The sequence below is a fragment of the Amblyraja radiata genome, chromosome 23 (genome assembly GCF_010909765.2).
Source record: "Amblyraja radiata isolate CabotCenter1 chromosome 23, sAmbRad1.1.pri, whole genome shotgun sequence".
Classification (NCBI taxonomy): domain Eukaryota; kingdom Metazoa; phylum Chordata; class Chondrichthyes; order Rajiformes; family Rajidae; genus Amblyraja; species Amblyraja radiata.
In genome coordinates this window covers 40,948,229-40,965,191 of record NC_045978.1, presented here as the reverse complement: position 1 = coordinate 40,965,191, position 16,963 = coordinate 40,948,229, and the positions used below count along the sequence as shown (strand labels likewise).

Genomic DNA, 16,963 nt, shown 5'->3' with positions numbered 1-16,963 from the left:
GTGTGGGAAGATACATCAGGGGTGAAAATGTGACAAATACTTGTTAGAGGATCAGTGGTCGATCTGCTGCCTCACAGCGCCTGAGACCCAGGTTCGATCCTGACTATGGGTGCTGTCTATACAGAGTTTGTACGTTAACACTCCAAAGACATACAAGTTTGTAGGTTCATTGGCTTCGGTAAGTTGAAAAATTGTCCCCAGTATGTGCAGGTTGGCGTATGGGTTGAACGCTGGCCGGTGCCGACTCGGTGGGCCACACTGTTTCTCTAAAGTCTAAAGTAAAGTCTAAAGTTTGTGAATCTGCAGGAAGCATGGGAGGGAGGGCTGTCTCTGATAGGTAAAGACCAGAGTGGCCATGGGGATCATCTGTATACAAGGCCATCTGGTCAATGAGTGAATGGGAGCAGTGAGGTGAGGTGAGGTGAGGTGAGGTGAGGTGAGGTGAGGTGAGGTGAGGTGAGGTGAGGTGAGGTGAGGTGAGGTGAGGTGAGGTGAGGTGAGGTGAGGTGAGGTGAGGTGAGGTGAGGTGAGGTGAGGTGAGGTGAGGTGAGGTGAGGTGAGGTGAGGTGAGGTGAGGTGAGGTGAGGTGAGGTGAGCTCACCAAAGGGCCTGTCCCACTTAGGTATTTTTAGGCAACTGCCGGCAACTGTCATAGTCGTAGCAGGTCGTCGAAAATCCCCCTTCGACATAAAATTTGAAATAGAATCATTACTTTAACAACAAAAAAAACCCGAAGTCAGCACGGGCGACAACCTACGTCACCCGGCGACAACTACGTCACCCGGCAACAACTACGTCACCCAGCAACAACCTACGTCACCCGGCGACAACCTACGTAACCCGGCGACAACTACGTAACCCGGCGACAACTACGTCACCCGGCGGCAACCTACGTCACCCGGCGACAACTACGTCACCCGGCGACAACTACGTCACCCGGCGACAACTACGTAACCCGGCGACAACTACGTCACCCGGCGACAACTACGTCACCCGGCGACAACTACGTCACCCGGCGGCAACCTACGTCACCCGGCGACAACTACGTCACCCGGCGACAACTACGTCACCCGGCGACAACTACGTAACCAGGCGACAACTACGTCACCCGGCGACAACTACGTCACCCGGCGGCAACCTACGTCACCCGGCGACAACTACGTCACCCGGCGACAACTACGTCACCCGGCGACAACTACGTCACCCGGCGACAACTACGTAACCAGGCGACAACTACGTCACCCGGCGACAACTACGACACCCGGCGACAACTACGTCACGACAACTACGTAACCAGGCGACAACTACGTAACCCGGCGACAACTACGTCACCCGGCGACAACCTACGTCACCCGGCGACAACTACGTCACGACAACTACGTCACCCGGCGACAACTACATCACCCGGCGACAACTACGTCACCCGGCGACAACTACGTCACCCGGCGACAACCTACGCCACCCGACGACAACTACGTCACGACAACTACGTCACCCGACGACAACTACGTCACCCGGCGACAACCTACGTCACCCGACGACAACTACGTCACCCGGCGACAACTACGTCACCCGGCGACAATTACGTCACGACAACTACGTCACCCGGCGACAACTACGTCACCCGGCGACAACTACGTCACCCGGCGACAATTACGTCACGACAACTACGTCACCCGGCGACAACCTACGCCACCCGGCGACAACTACGTCACCCGGCGACAACTACGTCACCCGGCGACAACTACGTCACGACAACTACGTCACCCGGCGACAACTACGTCACCCGGCGACAACCTACGTCACCCGGCGACAACTACGTCACCCGGCGACAACTACGTCACGACAACTACGTCACCCGGCGACAACTACGTCACCCGGCGACAACTACGTCACCCGGCGACAATTACGACAGCACCTACGTCAGGAGAAGTCAAGCTACACTCATTGGTGTCTAACCCACTGTCACCGACAGTCTCCGAAAATGTTTCAACATGTTGAAAATCCAGCGGCAACCAGAAAGCCGCTACGCCTCTTTGGGCGACTGAGGAGACGACTCACAACTGTACAGGCGACACCCCGGCAACCACGTGGCGACAGCCTAGTCGCCTGTAGTCGCCTAAAAAATAACCTAAGTGGGACAGACCCGTAACACATTGTATTAAAATACTTTTTTTTAAAACCGGTGCAGTGGTAGAGTTGCTGCCTTACAGCGCTAGCAGCGTCAGACACCCAGGTTCGATCCCGCCTACAGGTGCTGTCTGTACGGAGTTTGTACGTTCACTCAGTCGGTTTTCTCCGGGATCTTCAGTTTCCTCCCACACGCCAAAGACGTACAGGTTTGTAGGTTAATTGGCTTGGGTTTGTGTACTTGGTATAAGTGTAAATTGTCCTTAGTGTGAGTAGGCTTGTGTTAATGTGCGGGGGTCGCTGGTCGATGCGGACTCGGTTGGCCGAAGGGTCTGTTTCCGCGCTGTATCTGTAAAATTAAACAGCGGTTAGTCCGCAGGGAGTTGCTGTGTGTGCTGGTCTGGTCATCACACCACAGGGAGGATGTGGTGGCCCCGGAGAGAGTGCAGAGGAGATTCTCCAGCATGTTGACTGGATCAGAGAACTTTGCTTATGGGGACTATTTGAACAGGCTGACCTTGTTTTCCCTGGAGGCTGAGTGGTGAGCTGATGGGTATGTATGAGATTATGTGAGGCATACACAGTATAGGTGATCAATGTCTTGCTTCCCATGGTAGGGGTATCATGAGATGAAGTTTTAATGGGGATTTGAGTAGAAGGTGTTCTGCACGTGGGTAGCTGATATCTGGAGCACATAGCAAGAGGAGGTGATGGAATTCAATATGACTATGTTTAAAAGGTATTTAGACAGACACAAATAGACAATGCCTAGAAGAGAACAATCCAAATACAGGCAAATGGGACAGTTGCAGCTGGGCAACAGTTGGCATGGACGTTGTGGGCCAAAGGGCCATTTCCATGATGAATGGCCAAAGTTCAAACGTGGCAGATCCTAATCCGTCCATACCAAACTCTCTCTGGATTGCATTTTCTAAACTCAATCTGATCGTCAGGCTGGCTGTTCCTACGCGGGGTGAAAGCATCTTGCACAAGAGCTGATGCTTCTTCAGTACAACTGGACAGTGAGCGCATGTGTGGCACCAACACTCTCCTCCTGCCTGAGGGAGCGGATCAGCTCACCCTCTTGTATAACTGGCTCCATAGAAACATAGAAAATAGGTGCAGGAGTAGGCCATTTGGCCCTTCGAGTCTGCACCGCCATTCAATATGATCATGGCTGATCATCCACTTGCAGGAAGGTGTGGGCTAAAGTTTCACTTCGCTGAATCTCCGTGCTGAAACTGCAGATGGGGGAGTGGGGGATGGGGGGGGGACATCAGCTGGGGTCCTGGTGTAGCTTCAAACATTTCTGAATGTGTAGAACTCCAAACACTGGCCAGACACAAAATGACTCTGACTGATACACTGACACAAACAGACCACACTCACAAACACACAGACACATTTAGAGACATTCACAGATGTCATCGGCACAGACAGGAAACCAATAGGTGATCAGGAATTGTACTGTGATATTTCAACAGAAGAGGAGCAGAAGATTGCGCAGAGATCCAGCATGATTGTCCTGGGCCTGGTCATCTCCGTGATCAGAGCAGCCCTCTCTCTCTCCTGCATCAGACCTGGGCTTCACACCCTCTCCTGTGATGCCCCAGTGCTGCATTGTCTCAAGGTGCCCGTAGATATAGAACAGTACAGAACAGGAACAGGCCCTTCGGCCCATAGTGTCTGTGCCGACCATGATGCCTAGTCACATCTCCTGCACATGGTCTATATCCCTCCATTCACTGCCTGTTCGTGTGTCTATCTAAATGCTTCTTAAATGTTGCCATTGTGTCTGCTTTTAGCACCTCCCCAGCAGAATGTTCTAGTCTCCCACCTCACCTTAAGGCTGTGCCCTTTGGTATTTGGCATTTCCACCCTGGGATAAACACTCTGCCTGTCTACCGTATCTATACTTCTCATCGTTTTATATACAGGTCACTCCTCAGCCTCTGACCATGGAAAACAATCAACGTTTGTCCAGTCTCTGCTCAGAGCTTATACCCCCTCCCCCCAATACAGGCAACATGCTAGTGAACTCTTCAACACGCTCTCCAAAGTCTTTCCCACTATCTGCTGTCTTCAACGAACAAGCCAATTTTGGATCCAATATAGTAACTCACCATGGATCCCATGTGACTTAATCTTCTGAATCAGTCTACTATGAAGGATTTTGTCAAATGCTATATTTACTAAAGCCCAAGGAGACAACATCTGCTGCCCTCGCCCCACCAAATATCTTCATTACCTCCTCAAAGGACTTGAATTAAATGAGTGAGACAGGACCTTCCTCACATATAGCCATGCGAATAATCCCTACTAGGTCCATGCTTTGTGATATTGATTTTGGTTTATTCATACCATGTGTGCTGAGATACGGTGAAAAACTTTGTTTAGCCAATGCTTGCTAACCAATCATACTACACGTACAATGAAACCAGGACAACACCCGACTTACACCGTCACGGTTACAAAGTTTAGATCAAAAATAAAAGTGCAAGAGCTGTAATGAGATAGTTTGGGAGATTGGGGTTACATCCTCACTATGGGAGGACTTTTCAGTAGCCCGATAACAGCAGGGAAGAAGCGATCCCTGAGCCTGGTGGTACATGGTTTCTAGCCTTTGAATCTTCTGTCAAGGCCACAACAACCTCCTTCCTCAATATCTGAGGACAGATCCCATCAGTCCCTGGGGAATTATCCACCTTAATGTTTCTCAAGACGCTCATCACCAGCATTCCAATCTCCACCGTGCCTAACCCTAAATCTGCTGAGACATTATCCTACATGATGCAAAATAAACCCTTGGCAGGATTCCATAGGGAAGGGAGCAGCATCCAAATCAACATTTATGACTGAATAAAGACTGTAAAACTAATGGTCAGGTCGCCTTTACGAGTGTGAGGAGTTTTACAATGTTGTTTCATGAGTTTTCAGCGTTTTCCATTTTCCACAGAGGCCACTGTCCTATGGTGCAAAACCCCTGTCCTGATCCTGAAGCGGTGAGATGCAACGCCTCGCCATTCTCTCAGTCCCCAGTTGTAAGAAGCACTCTGTACTCTCCCACACACTTCAGCAAGGTCATGAATGGAAGAGAGAATTCAGAGACTAGCAGGCTGTGCTCCAGTGATGAAGAACAGTGAGGGGCAATGGAAAATAATACGAGAGAGATGAGAGAGTGAGAGAGATGACTGGGCCATTACAAACCTCTTCACGCATGGGGTTGTCAAGGTGAGTGAATGAGGCAGAAACCAAGGCAGAATCAGACTGAGAAACAAGGAACTGCAGATGCTGGTAATACACAAGTGTTGGAGTTACTCAGCATGTCAGGGCAGCGTTTCTGGAAAACATGGAGAAGTGACAGTTTGGGTTGAGACCCTTCTTCAGGTGATCTGTGCAAAGTCAGATGGGACAAGTGAATGTCCCTGGGATCTGGGAGGTAAATGTGATGAAGATTCCCAACTCGTGTGGAAGGTAAATATGGAGTGCGGAATGACCAGTTTCTACTTTGTGAAGTCTATATGTTCGAACTAAGTTAATATTAAGTATGGATTGACTACTTCATCATGGTCAGTGATCAGTTTAAACCAGTGTTCACCATGAAGGGCCTGGATCCTTGGTGAGCTGATGGTGGGCTGATGTTTGTGGTTTGTGTTAGCACCAGCAATGTGCAAACTATCTTGCTCCTTCTGCTGTAACCTCACACAAGAGAAACAAGTGTATTAGCAAACCCTCCACCAGAGATGTTTGCAAGAGACGGCAGATGCTGGAATCTGAAGCAAAAAAAGGCTGCAGGAAGAACTCAAGTGATCAGGCGGAGGTACACAAAAATGCTGGAGAAACTCAGCGGGTGCAGCAGCATCTATGGAGCAAAGGAAATAGGCAACGTTTCGAAGGGTTTCGGCCCGAAACATCGCCTATTTCCTTCGCTCCATAGATGCTGCTGCACCCACTGAGTTTCTCCAGCATTTTTGTGTACCTTCGATTTTCCAGCATCTGCAGTTCCTTCTTAAACACAAGTGACCAGGCAGCATCTGTGGAGGGAGTGGACAAGGGTTCAGGTCGGGACCTTTCTCTAGACTGATGTATCTTGTAGAAAGAGGCAATAGGGCAAGAGCTGGCAAGTGATAGGTAGATCCAGGTGGAGGGTTTGGGTCAGCTGGGGGCGATAGTAACTGAGGCTGGAGGTGATGTGAAGTATCGAGCAGGTAAGCTAGGATTGGGGGTATTCAAGAGAAACTCAAGGGACTACAGATGCTGGAATCCTGAGGAGAAAAATCAAACGGTAAAATAAGCGGGGATCGCTGGTTGGCGCGGACCTGGTGGGCTGAAGGGCCTGTTTCTGCACTGTATCTCTAAACTAGATGAAAACTAAATAGCTGGCGCAACTCAGCTGGTCAGCTAGCATCTGTGGAGAGAAATGGACAGGCAATGTTTCGGGTCTGAAGAAGGGAACTGAGCTGAAACATCATTTGTCCATTCTTCCACAGATGCTGGTTAACACACTAAATTACTCCAGCACTTTGATTCTTGATGTTTTCACATTTTATAACACCTTCATACACTGTTATTCACTGGGCTAAATAAGAGTAGAATTTGAAAGGATTTTCTTATATATGTTTTGAGATGTTAGACATTGTATAGAGAGTATTATTCATATTTAGAATGTTCTTTTCCTGCAAGGTCACTGTTAAGATAGCCCAGTGAATAATAGTGTATGAAGGAACTGCTAGTTACACCAAAGATAGATACGAAATGCTGGAGTAACAGGCAGCATCTTTGGAGAAGGAATGGGTGACGTTTCAGTTCGAAAGCCTTCTTCAGACTCATGTTTATGGTCGAGACCCTTCTTCAGTCTGAAATATCCAAATGTAGGAATGTTAGAGGAAGGGTCCCGACCCGAAATGTCACCTCTTCCTTTTCTCCAGAGATGATGCCTGACCTGCTGAGTTACTCCAGCATTTTGTGTCTATCTGAAGGAATCTAAAGCTGTGGATACCGACATTGACTGCAGATTTTCCAGTGACACAGAATTAAATCACATAAATTGTATCGAGCTTGGATGAGCAGAGGAAGAGGCCGGTTCCTATACACACGTGGGGCTGCTGCTGTTTCCGAGGGGTGGGGGGGGGGGGGTGTTAGACCCTGCTAAGCACACTCTCAATACTGTGAACAGCCCACCCTGCCTGTGAAGTAGCAGCCCTGCCATAGCTCCCCACTCCCTCCCCACTACAGGTCTGCCTTTTGTTTGTGATGTACACGCCGCAGGGAAAACCCTGGCCACCCTCCATAAACAATGTTCCCAACACAAAGATGAGATGAAGGACCCACATCGTTACTGCATATGGACAAAATGTTGAGCAGGGAACATTACAGTGAAATAGTCATTCATTTATTTTGGCAAATGAAACTTGCGATTGAAATATAGAGAGTAATACAAATAGACAGGCAGGTGCATCAGTAGCAGTGAATGAATCTGACATTCAGCACAGAATCATTAAGCTCACAAAACTATGTCAGAAGTGGAGTGGGGGAAGGGAAGGAAGCTGCTTCACTGACAATTAAACTGTTTGGTTTCCTGCAAATATTTCACTTCAGTTTGGTAAATCGTCATCACAGTGTTGGTTACTAATTGCTGGTTTCATTCCCTTGCTATAGATCAGTTAGTAATAGATGAGTTTGTTAAATTAATTACTCTTTAACATTTTGGAATTAAATTGCTGTCTCCCTGGGCCCAGGCCAGCACACGGACATGTCCTACCTTCACTCTCGTTATAAATACTTCCTTGCCAGGTTAAGGCCATGGCCACTGTTTAGCCATCTCTGAGGTCTCTGCACCGTCAATGGGCTGCCATCTACAGCCCGCTGCTCCACAAAATCTGCACTTTCCCACTTAGGTTTGTGAACGGCCGTGTTGTACGCTCCCCAGTCAGAAACACCAGCGCTTTTAGCAACATTCTAAATGTACCCACACATAAGTATAAGTATGCATGTACACGCAGGTGCACCATACATGTACGCTACACATGTAAGTATGTTTTATATGTACACACACAATAGACACACATACACTCAGATATATATAAAGAAGCAGACTCACACATTGGGATCCATATGTGTTTAAGAAAGAACTGCAGATGCTGGGGAAATCGAAGGTTAGATAAAAATGCTGGAGCAACTCAGCGGGTGAGGCAGCATCTATGGAGCGAAGAAATAGGCGATGTTTCGGGTCTCGAGCCGTAACATCGTCTATTTTTTTGCTCCATAGATCCTGCCTCACCCGCTGAGTTTCTCCAGCATTTTTATCTACCTTGAGATCCATATAGCTACATACACAACTACAGGCTTGGTTCATCACAGGAAGAAACAATACTGTTTCAATTAATATCTGTCCAGTAAGTTTATCACCTGCATTGGTTCCCCCACACCGAGGTCTGTCTCTCCTCCTCACTCCCCCCACATCCTTACAGCTCCCTTCTCATTTATGATTTCTGAACATTACCTCTGGGATCAAATATCTGGTCATCCATCAGGATATTTTATTCTACTGATAGTGTCAACTTTGTAGAGCCATGGAGCCACGAAGCCCACAAACAGGCCCTCTGGCCCACCCTGTTCATCACACCCATCATTGATCAAACTCCAGTGATGTTCCTCGCGGTGTTTTGTTGCCATAAAGGCTTGTTGTTCGTGCAGCTGTTGGTGTTTCTTAGGTTGAATTAATACATCTATTTAAATAATTCATTCATATAGCGAAACAGTTTCTAGATGTGCTGTTTTTTTTCTGTTTCGAGTAGGAAGCACAGTCCACATCACCAAGATAAACACAGAAATATAGCTATTGAAACAAAGGCCTAGACTGGAGTTTAATCTCCTCCCTGAAGGCTGTGGCCCAGTCTATGGACAAACACACAGGCAAGTGGTCCCAGTGAGCTGGTGGTGGGGAGGATGCAGAACAACTAAAGGATGCATCACTGTGAGAAAGGTCAGACACTTTCAAACATTCATTCACTTTTCATTACACTTGGACATATGCATTTATTGGAAATGGGAAAAATAATTCTCCAGTCACGTTTCAGATAAAAATGACCCAGCCTCAACTCAGATACTGTGAGATTGGCTTTCTATCATTTGTGCAAATAATTGGACAAGTCCTTGTCATCTAATGTACTTCCAAATGAACAGAAATGGAAGTTTCTCCTGCTGCACATGTTCTGAGCTTGCCTACGGCCCTCCAACTATAACCGTAACATGCAGCAATGCAACCAAACACCTTTACTGAACAAAACCACTGTTATTTAACTTGGGAGCAGGATTGTGTGCTCTCGGCTCACCAGGGACTGCTACTTCACAGAAGGTTTTCCCAGGGATAACGTGTTGGCCAACATCTCAGCATATTTTTAAAAAGCTGCCATAACGAAAGACACTGTTCTTTAAACCTCCCCAAACGGGTTTAACTTTCTCCTACACCTTGGATTATCTGGCTGTCCTCCTGTGCAACCGTGAAACAGTATGCAGCTTGAGTGATGAAGGATATTGCCGTGTCAATGGCTTAGGTACCTCAAAGGAAACATCAGCCCATGTGCAAAAATACATTTCATGTCTACTTTCTAAAGCACCATTTCACATGCTACCATTGATGCAGGGATGTCCACTAACTTTACAGAAATGCATCTTTCACTCTATGGAAATTCTACAGGACAACTGCATTTATTGCTGCCCAGGGAATTCCTGCATGTACAGATAAGTAGAAGCAGATAGCCACCTGCAAGTGGTAATCACACGCAGAAACCTACACACTGATATCATGCATGATTTTGCACACACAGATGTACAGAGCAAATATCCGGAGAGAAATCCACACACAGCTTGCCTCAAAACAATGTTACAAAGCGGGTCAGGCAGCATCTCTGAAAAATGTTTGCCGATGGTTTGGGTCAGAACCCTTCTTCAGACTATTCTCATATAGATATCTGCATTGATATGCAAATACAGATATGCATATAATGAAATCCATCTAAAAATATTTACACACAAATATTTCTCATCAAAACAGGCCCCCTTCAGTCATGGCCGACCATGGGTGTCTCCAGGGTGCTATTCCCTACATGGAAATGCCTGTGCGTGACTTTGTTTAACGTGGGGAGACTGGTCCAGACAGCCACCCCACGATCCTTGACAGATCTGGGTCAGGATCCAGTGGCATGGAGTCCAAGACGACTGGAGACCCTTTTCTGCTGCAGCCTTCATCCGCCTTCCCAGCCGTTGTGACGCTCCACTAAGGTCAGCCATCGTCCTCCGCCTGTTCCACTGTTGAGGTCTTGGTTCTCCTACACCTGTAGTTATATATTCACCGTGAAGTAGCCTCCATGTGTTGACCCATTGCTCACTTCAACACATGGACAATTTTTGTGTCTGGAGTCTCTGGACAATACATACATCTCTCTCACAAAAGCAGATTTGATGCTGTCATGCAGCTTCACCTGAAAGGGGGTTTCTTTCCCTTGTTCATAACACGCTAGAGGAACATGAAATATTCTGAAGATAGACACAAGATGCTGGTGTAACTGACGTTTCAAGTCGGAACCCTTCTTCAGACACATGAAGAATACATGCTTCAGTCTGAAGAAGGGTTCCAACTCGAAACGTCACTTATTTTTCTCCAGAGATGTTGCCTGACCTGCTGAGTTACTGAGCACCAGCATTTTGGGTCTATCTTTGGTATAAACCAGCATGTGCAGTTCCTTCCGACACATGAAATATTCTGAGACTTATTTTGTAATTGGCTGCAGGAAGTACTGTGGCTTGGTCAGTGATCACAGGTTGGTTGAAGAATGTTGGTCAAAGTATCGCATCAATCTGCCATCTCCAGGCACTGCCTACAGTGTGATCTGTTATGTGCCAATGTTACTGCTGGTGCCAACATCACCTACGTGAATGACTTGTATTTGTGATGATGTGACCAAGATAGTTCCCCGCTGCCTGCACCCTACAACAGGGCTGTCAGTGCAGCACCTCACATCCTCAGCAGGACAATAGCTTACAGTATGCAACTGGACAATGCCACTGGCTGGCAGGAACAATGCACTGCTGTGCACATTGGGAAGGCTTCATACCATCATAGGGCATAGGAGCAGAAATTAGCCATTCATAGGCCATTGAGTCTGTTCTGCCATTCAATCATGGCTGACCTATTTTCTGCTCTTATGAGTGCCCGATGGGCTACCACACACTCCAGGAATAATTGCACCAACCTCCACATATGTTTCACCCCAAGGTATGTCACCAGAGCAATTCTCAAATAACATTTGGCGTAGAATGCCTGAGATATCAGAGCTGGTAGCCAAAGGCTTTCTCTGCACCAAGAGCCCGACCAAACTCAGACACTCACATCACACTGGCCCTCAACATGAGAAGCTGTCTCCATCACTGGCAGAGCAAGGAGCTGCTGCCAAGGGACAGAAGGAGAGGACAGAGGGAGAAAGCAAAGAGGAGAGAGGAGGGCGGCAACACGAGAGAGATGTAGAGAGGCTAAGGGAGGGTATTCCTGAGCTTGCACAGAGGTAGATGAATGGGATGAATCTAGAGTTTAAACCCACAGACGGACATAGGAAGGGATGAGGCACGGAAGGAGAACATTGTTAAACCAGCACTTGCTGAACCAATGCAAGATTTGCATTGTACCTGCAGCTCACCAGCCTTGTGTATTTGAATAAACTCAACGACTTGGGTCAGTGTAGATGATGGGAGTCGGTCACGGTGTGTGAGGGGAGGATGACACAGGGCGGGAATGTGTGGGAACTGCCAATACTGGAGGTAACAGGGAGGTGAGAGGGTGAGAGGAGGTATTAGTGTCGGGATGGAAGTCGAGCAGCTACAGAGGGAGAAACTAGCAGACTTAGTGTGGCCATGTGGGTCAAATATGGCACAGAGGTTACAAACAAATGAACACACAGGACTAGTGCAAATCACACTAACACACACGGTCACACACACACACACGGTCACACACACACGGTCACACACACACACACGATCACACACACACACGATCACACACATACACACACACACACACGATCACACACACACACACGGTTACACACATACACACACACAGTCACACACACGGTTACACACACACACACACGATCACTCACACACACACACACACACGGTCACACACACACAAACACACACACACGATCACACACACACACACGGTTACACACACACACACACGATCACTCTCACACACACACACACACACACACACACACACACACGGTCACACACACACACACGGTTACACACACACACACACGATCACTCACACACACACACACACACACACACACACACACACACACACACACACGGTTACACACACACACACACGATCACTCACACACACACACACGGTTACACACACACGATCACTCACACGGTTACACACACACACACACACACACACGATCACTCACACACACACACACGGTTACACACACACGATCACTCACACACACACACACGGTTACACACACACACACACGATCACACACACACACACGGGATCGCACACACACGATCGCACACACACGGTCACACACACACACACACAGACAGACAAAACACGAGACACACAAACGCAGACACACATATATACATATATGTGCCTACACAAAAACATAGACACACTCATATACAGATGCACACACACACACCGACACATCAGATATACACACACACAGACAATACACGAGAGATACACACGCAGACACACTATAGACACACCTACACACAGAGACACGCACATCAGACACACACACAAACACAGCAGACCCACAGACACACACACGCACACAACACACCTGTCCTCACCCCTTCTCTTCCATTCTCAGAGACTATTTTTGCTAAGGTTGAAAATAGAAAGAACCATCTCCTGCGCATATTTTCCAATTGCACAGCCAGATGCAAACACTTGGCACACGGGCTTTGATTAATATTGCAAATGGCCTCACTACAATTGACTCTATCCCGGAGCGCTCAGAGTGCACGCGTGCTGTCTGGATCGATGACACCGGCATAAACTCTTGCTTAAGACATTTTTTAACAGTCCCTCCTAACGGGCTGCTGATTGATCCAGTCAATGCGAGCTCATAAACAGGCAGCTTACAAACCCACCACAGACAAACACTTCACGGAGACTGCCTGCCTGCCTGGCTGGCTGGCTAGCTCACAGCTCAGCCCATCACTGCTGCTCTGAGAGAGACTGGCCAGACACAGGGGTAGGTGTAGAGGTGAGAGCAGGGGTAGGGCAGGGGCTGGGAGAGGGGCAGGGAGCGGGGCAGAGCTTGGGGCAGAGGCTGGGACAGAGGCAGAGCAGAGGTAGGTGCTGGGAGTGGGGCAGAACTAGGGGTAGGGGCAGGGTGCAGGGGAAGGAGCAAGTGTAGAGATAGGGGTTGGGGAGGGGCACGGGTCGGGGAAGGGGACAGAGGTAGGAGAGGGACAGGAGTAAGAGTTGAGATAGGACCAGGTGCAACAGAAGGGGGAGGGGGTTAGGGGCAGGAGCAAGTGTAGAGATAGATGTTGGGGCAGGGGCTGGGGATAGGGGGCAGGGGAAGGGGCAGGGGGAGGGTAAGGGAGCGGGCAGTGGTAGAAGGGGCAGGGAGCGGGCAGAGATGAGGCCACTCTGGGAGTTGGGGAGGGGGGGGGGGGGGGGAGAGCAGGGCAGTGTCTGCAGGAGGGTCAGTGTGGCCGTTTCACCCAGCTGAGGTGTTACTGCCCCCATCGAGTTTGTACACTGCAATCCACACACAACACAACATCAGGCACAGTCCCACTCTACAGAAACACGCTCTAAACTTCACACACACACAGCACCCTCCGTTACAAACACCACTTACACACAAACACCAAACACCAGCACACACTCTTGCATAAAGACATAAACACTCACAAAATAAAATCAATATTTTACACAGAACACACATTGATGCAACCCCTAACACAATTGTACACATTCACACACAAGCACACTCAATAAATAACTGCACGGATACTGTACAAACACTTGCACACTCAAACCACAGCTATACTCAAGGATGTTCACAGACCACAGGCACACACAGACACGCGTGCACACTCAGACCACACTATTTCCCTGATTCAAGACACAAACCAAGTTCCTCAGCCTGGGAATTCTCTTGCTTGGAGCTTCAGAACAAAACATTGGAAACACACTTGCAGCATGAGGAGGAAGCAAGCTGTAAGAAGTTTAAATGATAAAGCCTTTTACCTTGTTGGAGTAATAATGTTCCAGGCAAGAGCCAGTGCCCAAGCAGTTCGGGTCAGCAGCTAGGGCAGCTACCGTCGCTGGTGCTGAAGGATAAAATCTCACATCCATCTTTCTGTGGCCACAACACCAAGGGCATGGAAGCAGGTTCTTGATTATTATTCTCACTCTTCCTCCGCTCTCTCCCTCTCTCTCTCTCTCTCTCTCTCTCTCTCTCTCTCTCTCTCTCTCTGTCTCTCTCTCTCTCTCTCTCTCTCTCTCTCTCTCTCTCTCTCTCTCTGTTGTTGAATGGAACAGATAGAGAGAATGGAGTGAGTTTCAATGCATCCTTGTTTCACATCCGTTTGTGGTCTGCAGTAGTTCAGCCTTCTTGCAAGATGCACACTTTGAACAGTCTTGCCATTACAGGCTGAGGAAAGTGACACCAAATAAAGTCTCAGCAAGAAACTGTTGCAACAAAATGCTGATGAGATTTTCTCGACGGATTCCTGTGTCTGTTCCCTTTGTCTTTCTCCCTGTATCTCTCACACACTCCCTCTCAGTTTCTTTCTCCGCTGTCTGTTCTCAGCATGCCTGAGAGTGTTTACCCATGCGTTTAAGCTGAGGGTATCATTTGCGAGCTTTCTCCACACTGAAAGCCAAGCGACCTCTGTTGATAATAGAAGGGATATGGATGAGCTGGGGGAGGGGAATATCAGGCTGTACCACACTTCAGGCAAAGCAGCCTGATCAAACTGCAATGCCTGACTGTACCAACACACAGCAAGGACGGGAGAGTTCTCTGTCCCCTCACATTGTTTCCATGAGTAACACTGGAGTAAGTAACCCAGTGAACCTGGTGGTCTGCACTAGTTGCAGTCAGATAGATCAGGGCACAACAAGACAAAGTAGTAGAGGATTAGTAGAGTGTTTAGCAACTCAGCCCAGTGAAGGTGTCGAATCCACAAGTATAACAAGTGAACACACCATTCTGCACACATCCCACACCAGGCAGCAAGCAGCCACATTCTTTGAGGAGGGATGTGAAGTGGAGACTGTGTTCTTGGTGTAGCCGGCTGTAAGGGAACACGAGAAACAGTGCGGTGGCAGGGTGAACAAAGCTTCTGATTTAACAGGCAGCAACTTACCCTAAGAAAGGGGTGCACTTTGGCCAGTGCAGGTGATGCAAACAACATGTCATGTTGACCACTGCCTGGTGTGGAGAACAAAGCAAGAATCCCAACAGGAACACACAACCCACCAGGACCACATTGTGCAGTCCTGGTGCAAGGATAACAAACATGGATATAGCTCAGCACAATGCTCACAATCCCAGGAAAAGGTTGGATGAAATATTTAGAAGGGATTTGTTTTTTTTTAATTCTGCGACACACATACTGGCTCTGTGCGTGGGGGAAGGGCAGAGGTGGGCTGTGAAAGTCAATGACTTGTTGATAACAGTGCACTGTTTTTGGTTCTAGGCTGCAAGGTAGAGGTAAGGATGCCTTGTATAATAACATGACTGTGGGCTCTAGATAAGATAATAAACCCACACTTCTTTGTGTTTTAAATAAATTATTTATATGGATATTCAGTTTAGATTTCCATATCATAATGTGTGTGGTGGGAAACTGGTCTGCATGTTTTTGAAGATGACTTAATCTCAGGCATGTTTTTCACAGCAGTGGTCATCTCCACCAGTGTCTCAGTCCACTCTGTCCAATGTTAGTCTGGCCAGGCTGCCTTTTTGACTGAGCTAATGAGAAACTAAAAAATAAACTTGGGATTAACCACAGTAATTTCTAAAACTGAAGTCTCCCTGCATTTCACAATCAGTTTTCAGTACACTTTAATTTTATGGGAAGTCCAAGGTAGGCAAAATGTTTTTACCAAAGAACCATCCAGAACGTTCCTGAGATAAACAGGTGTCAGTCCATCAATTCTTCTTCTTATCTAGTCCACACACAAGATTAGAAGTTGTTCAGTCAGAGCTGAAACACACATCCCGCCATCTGCATACAATGGTGTCTGTCTTGCACTTAGACAATAGACAATAGATGCAGGAGTAGGCCATTCGGCCCTTTGAGCCAGTACCGCCATTCAATGTGATCATGGCTGATCATCCCCAATCAGTACCCCCGTACGGGAGAGGAGAAGGATTGTGGATATGCTTTCTCCCCATATCCCCTGACTCCGCTATCTTTAAGAGCTCTATCTAACTCTCTCTTGAAAGCATCCAGAGGACCTGCCTCCACCACCCACTGAGGCAGAGAATTCCACAGACTCACAACGCTCTGTGTGAAGAAGTTTTTCCTCATCTCCGTTCTAAATGGCTTACCCCTTATTTTTAAACTGTGGTACCTGGTTTTGGACGCCCCCAACATTGGGAACATGTTTCCTGCCTCTAGCGTGTCCAAACCCTTAATAATCTTATATGTTTCAATAAGATATCCTCTCATCCTTCTAAATTCCAGAGTGTACAAGCTTAGCCGCTCCAATCTATCAACATATGACAGTCCCATCATCCCGGGAATTAACCTGGTGAACCTACGCTGCACT

The 16,963-nt window shown here is 47.9% G+C and overlaps 1 protein-coding gene across 3 annotated transcripts in view; it reads right to left on the bottom strand.

The window, feature by feature from the left end:
• Positions 1-15,744, bottom strand: part of tox2 (TOX high mobility group box family member 2) — a 117,602-nt gene extending 101,858 nt beyond the window's left edge. Inside the window, exon 1 of one of the 3 annotated variants that reach the window (XM_033042138.1) lies at positions 15,553-15,744. In XM_033042138.1, coding sequence (XP_032898029.1) covers positions 15,553-15,600 — 48 coding nt within the window. In that variant the 5' untranslated portion in view covers positions 15,601-15,744. Of the gene's footprint in view, positions 1-14,428; positions 15,168-15,552 lie in introns of those variants that run through there. The other 2 variants (XM_033042136.1, XM_033042137.1) reach the window with 2 other exon arrangements.
• Positions 15,745-16,963: the final 1,219 nt, after the last annotated feature.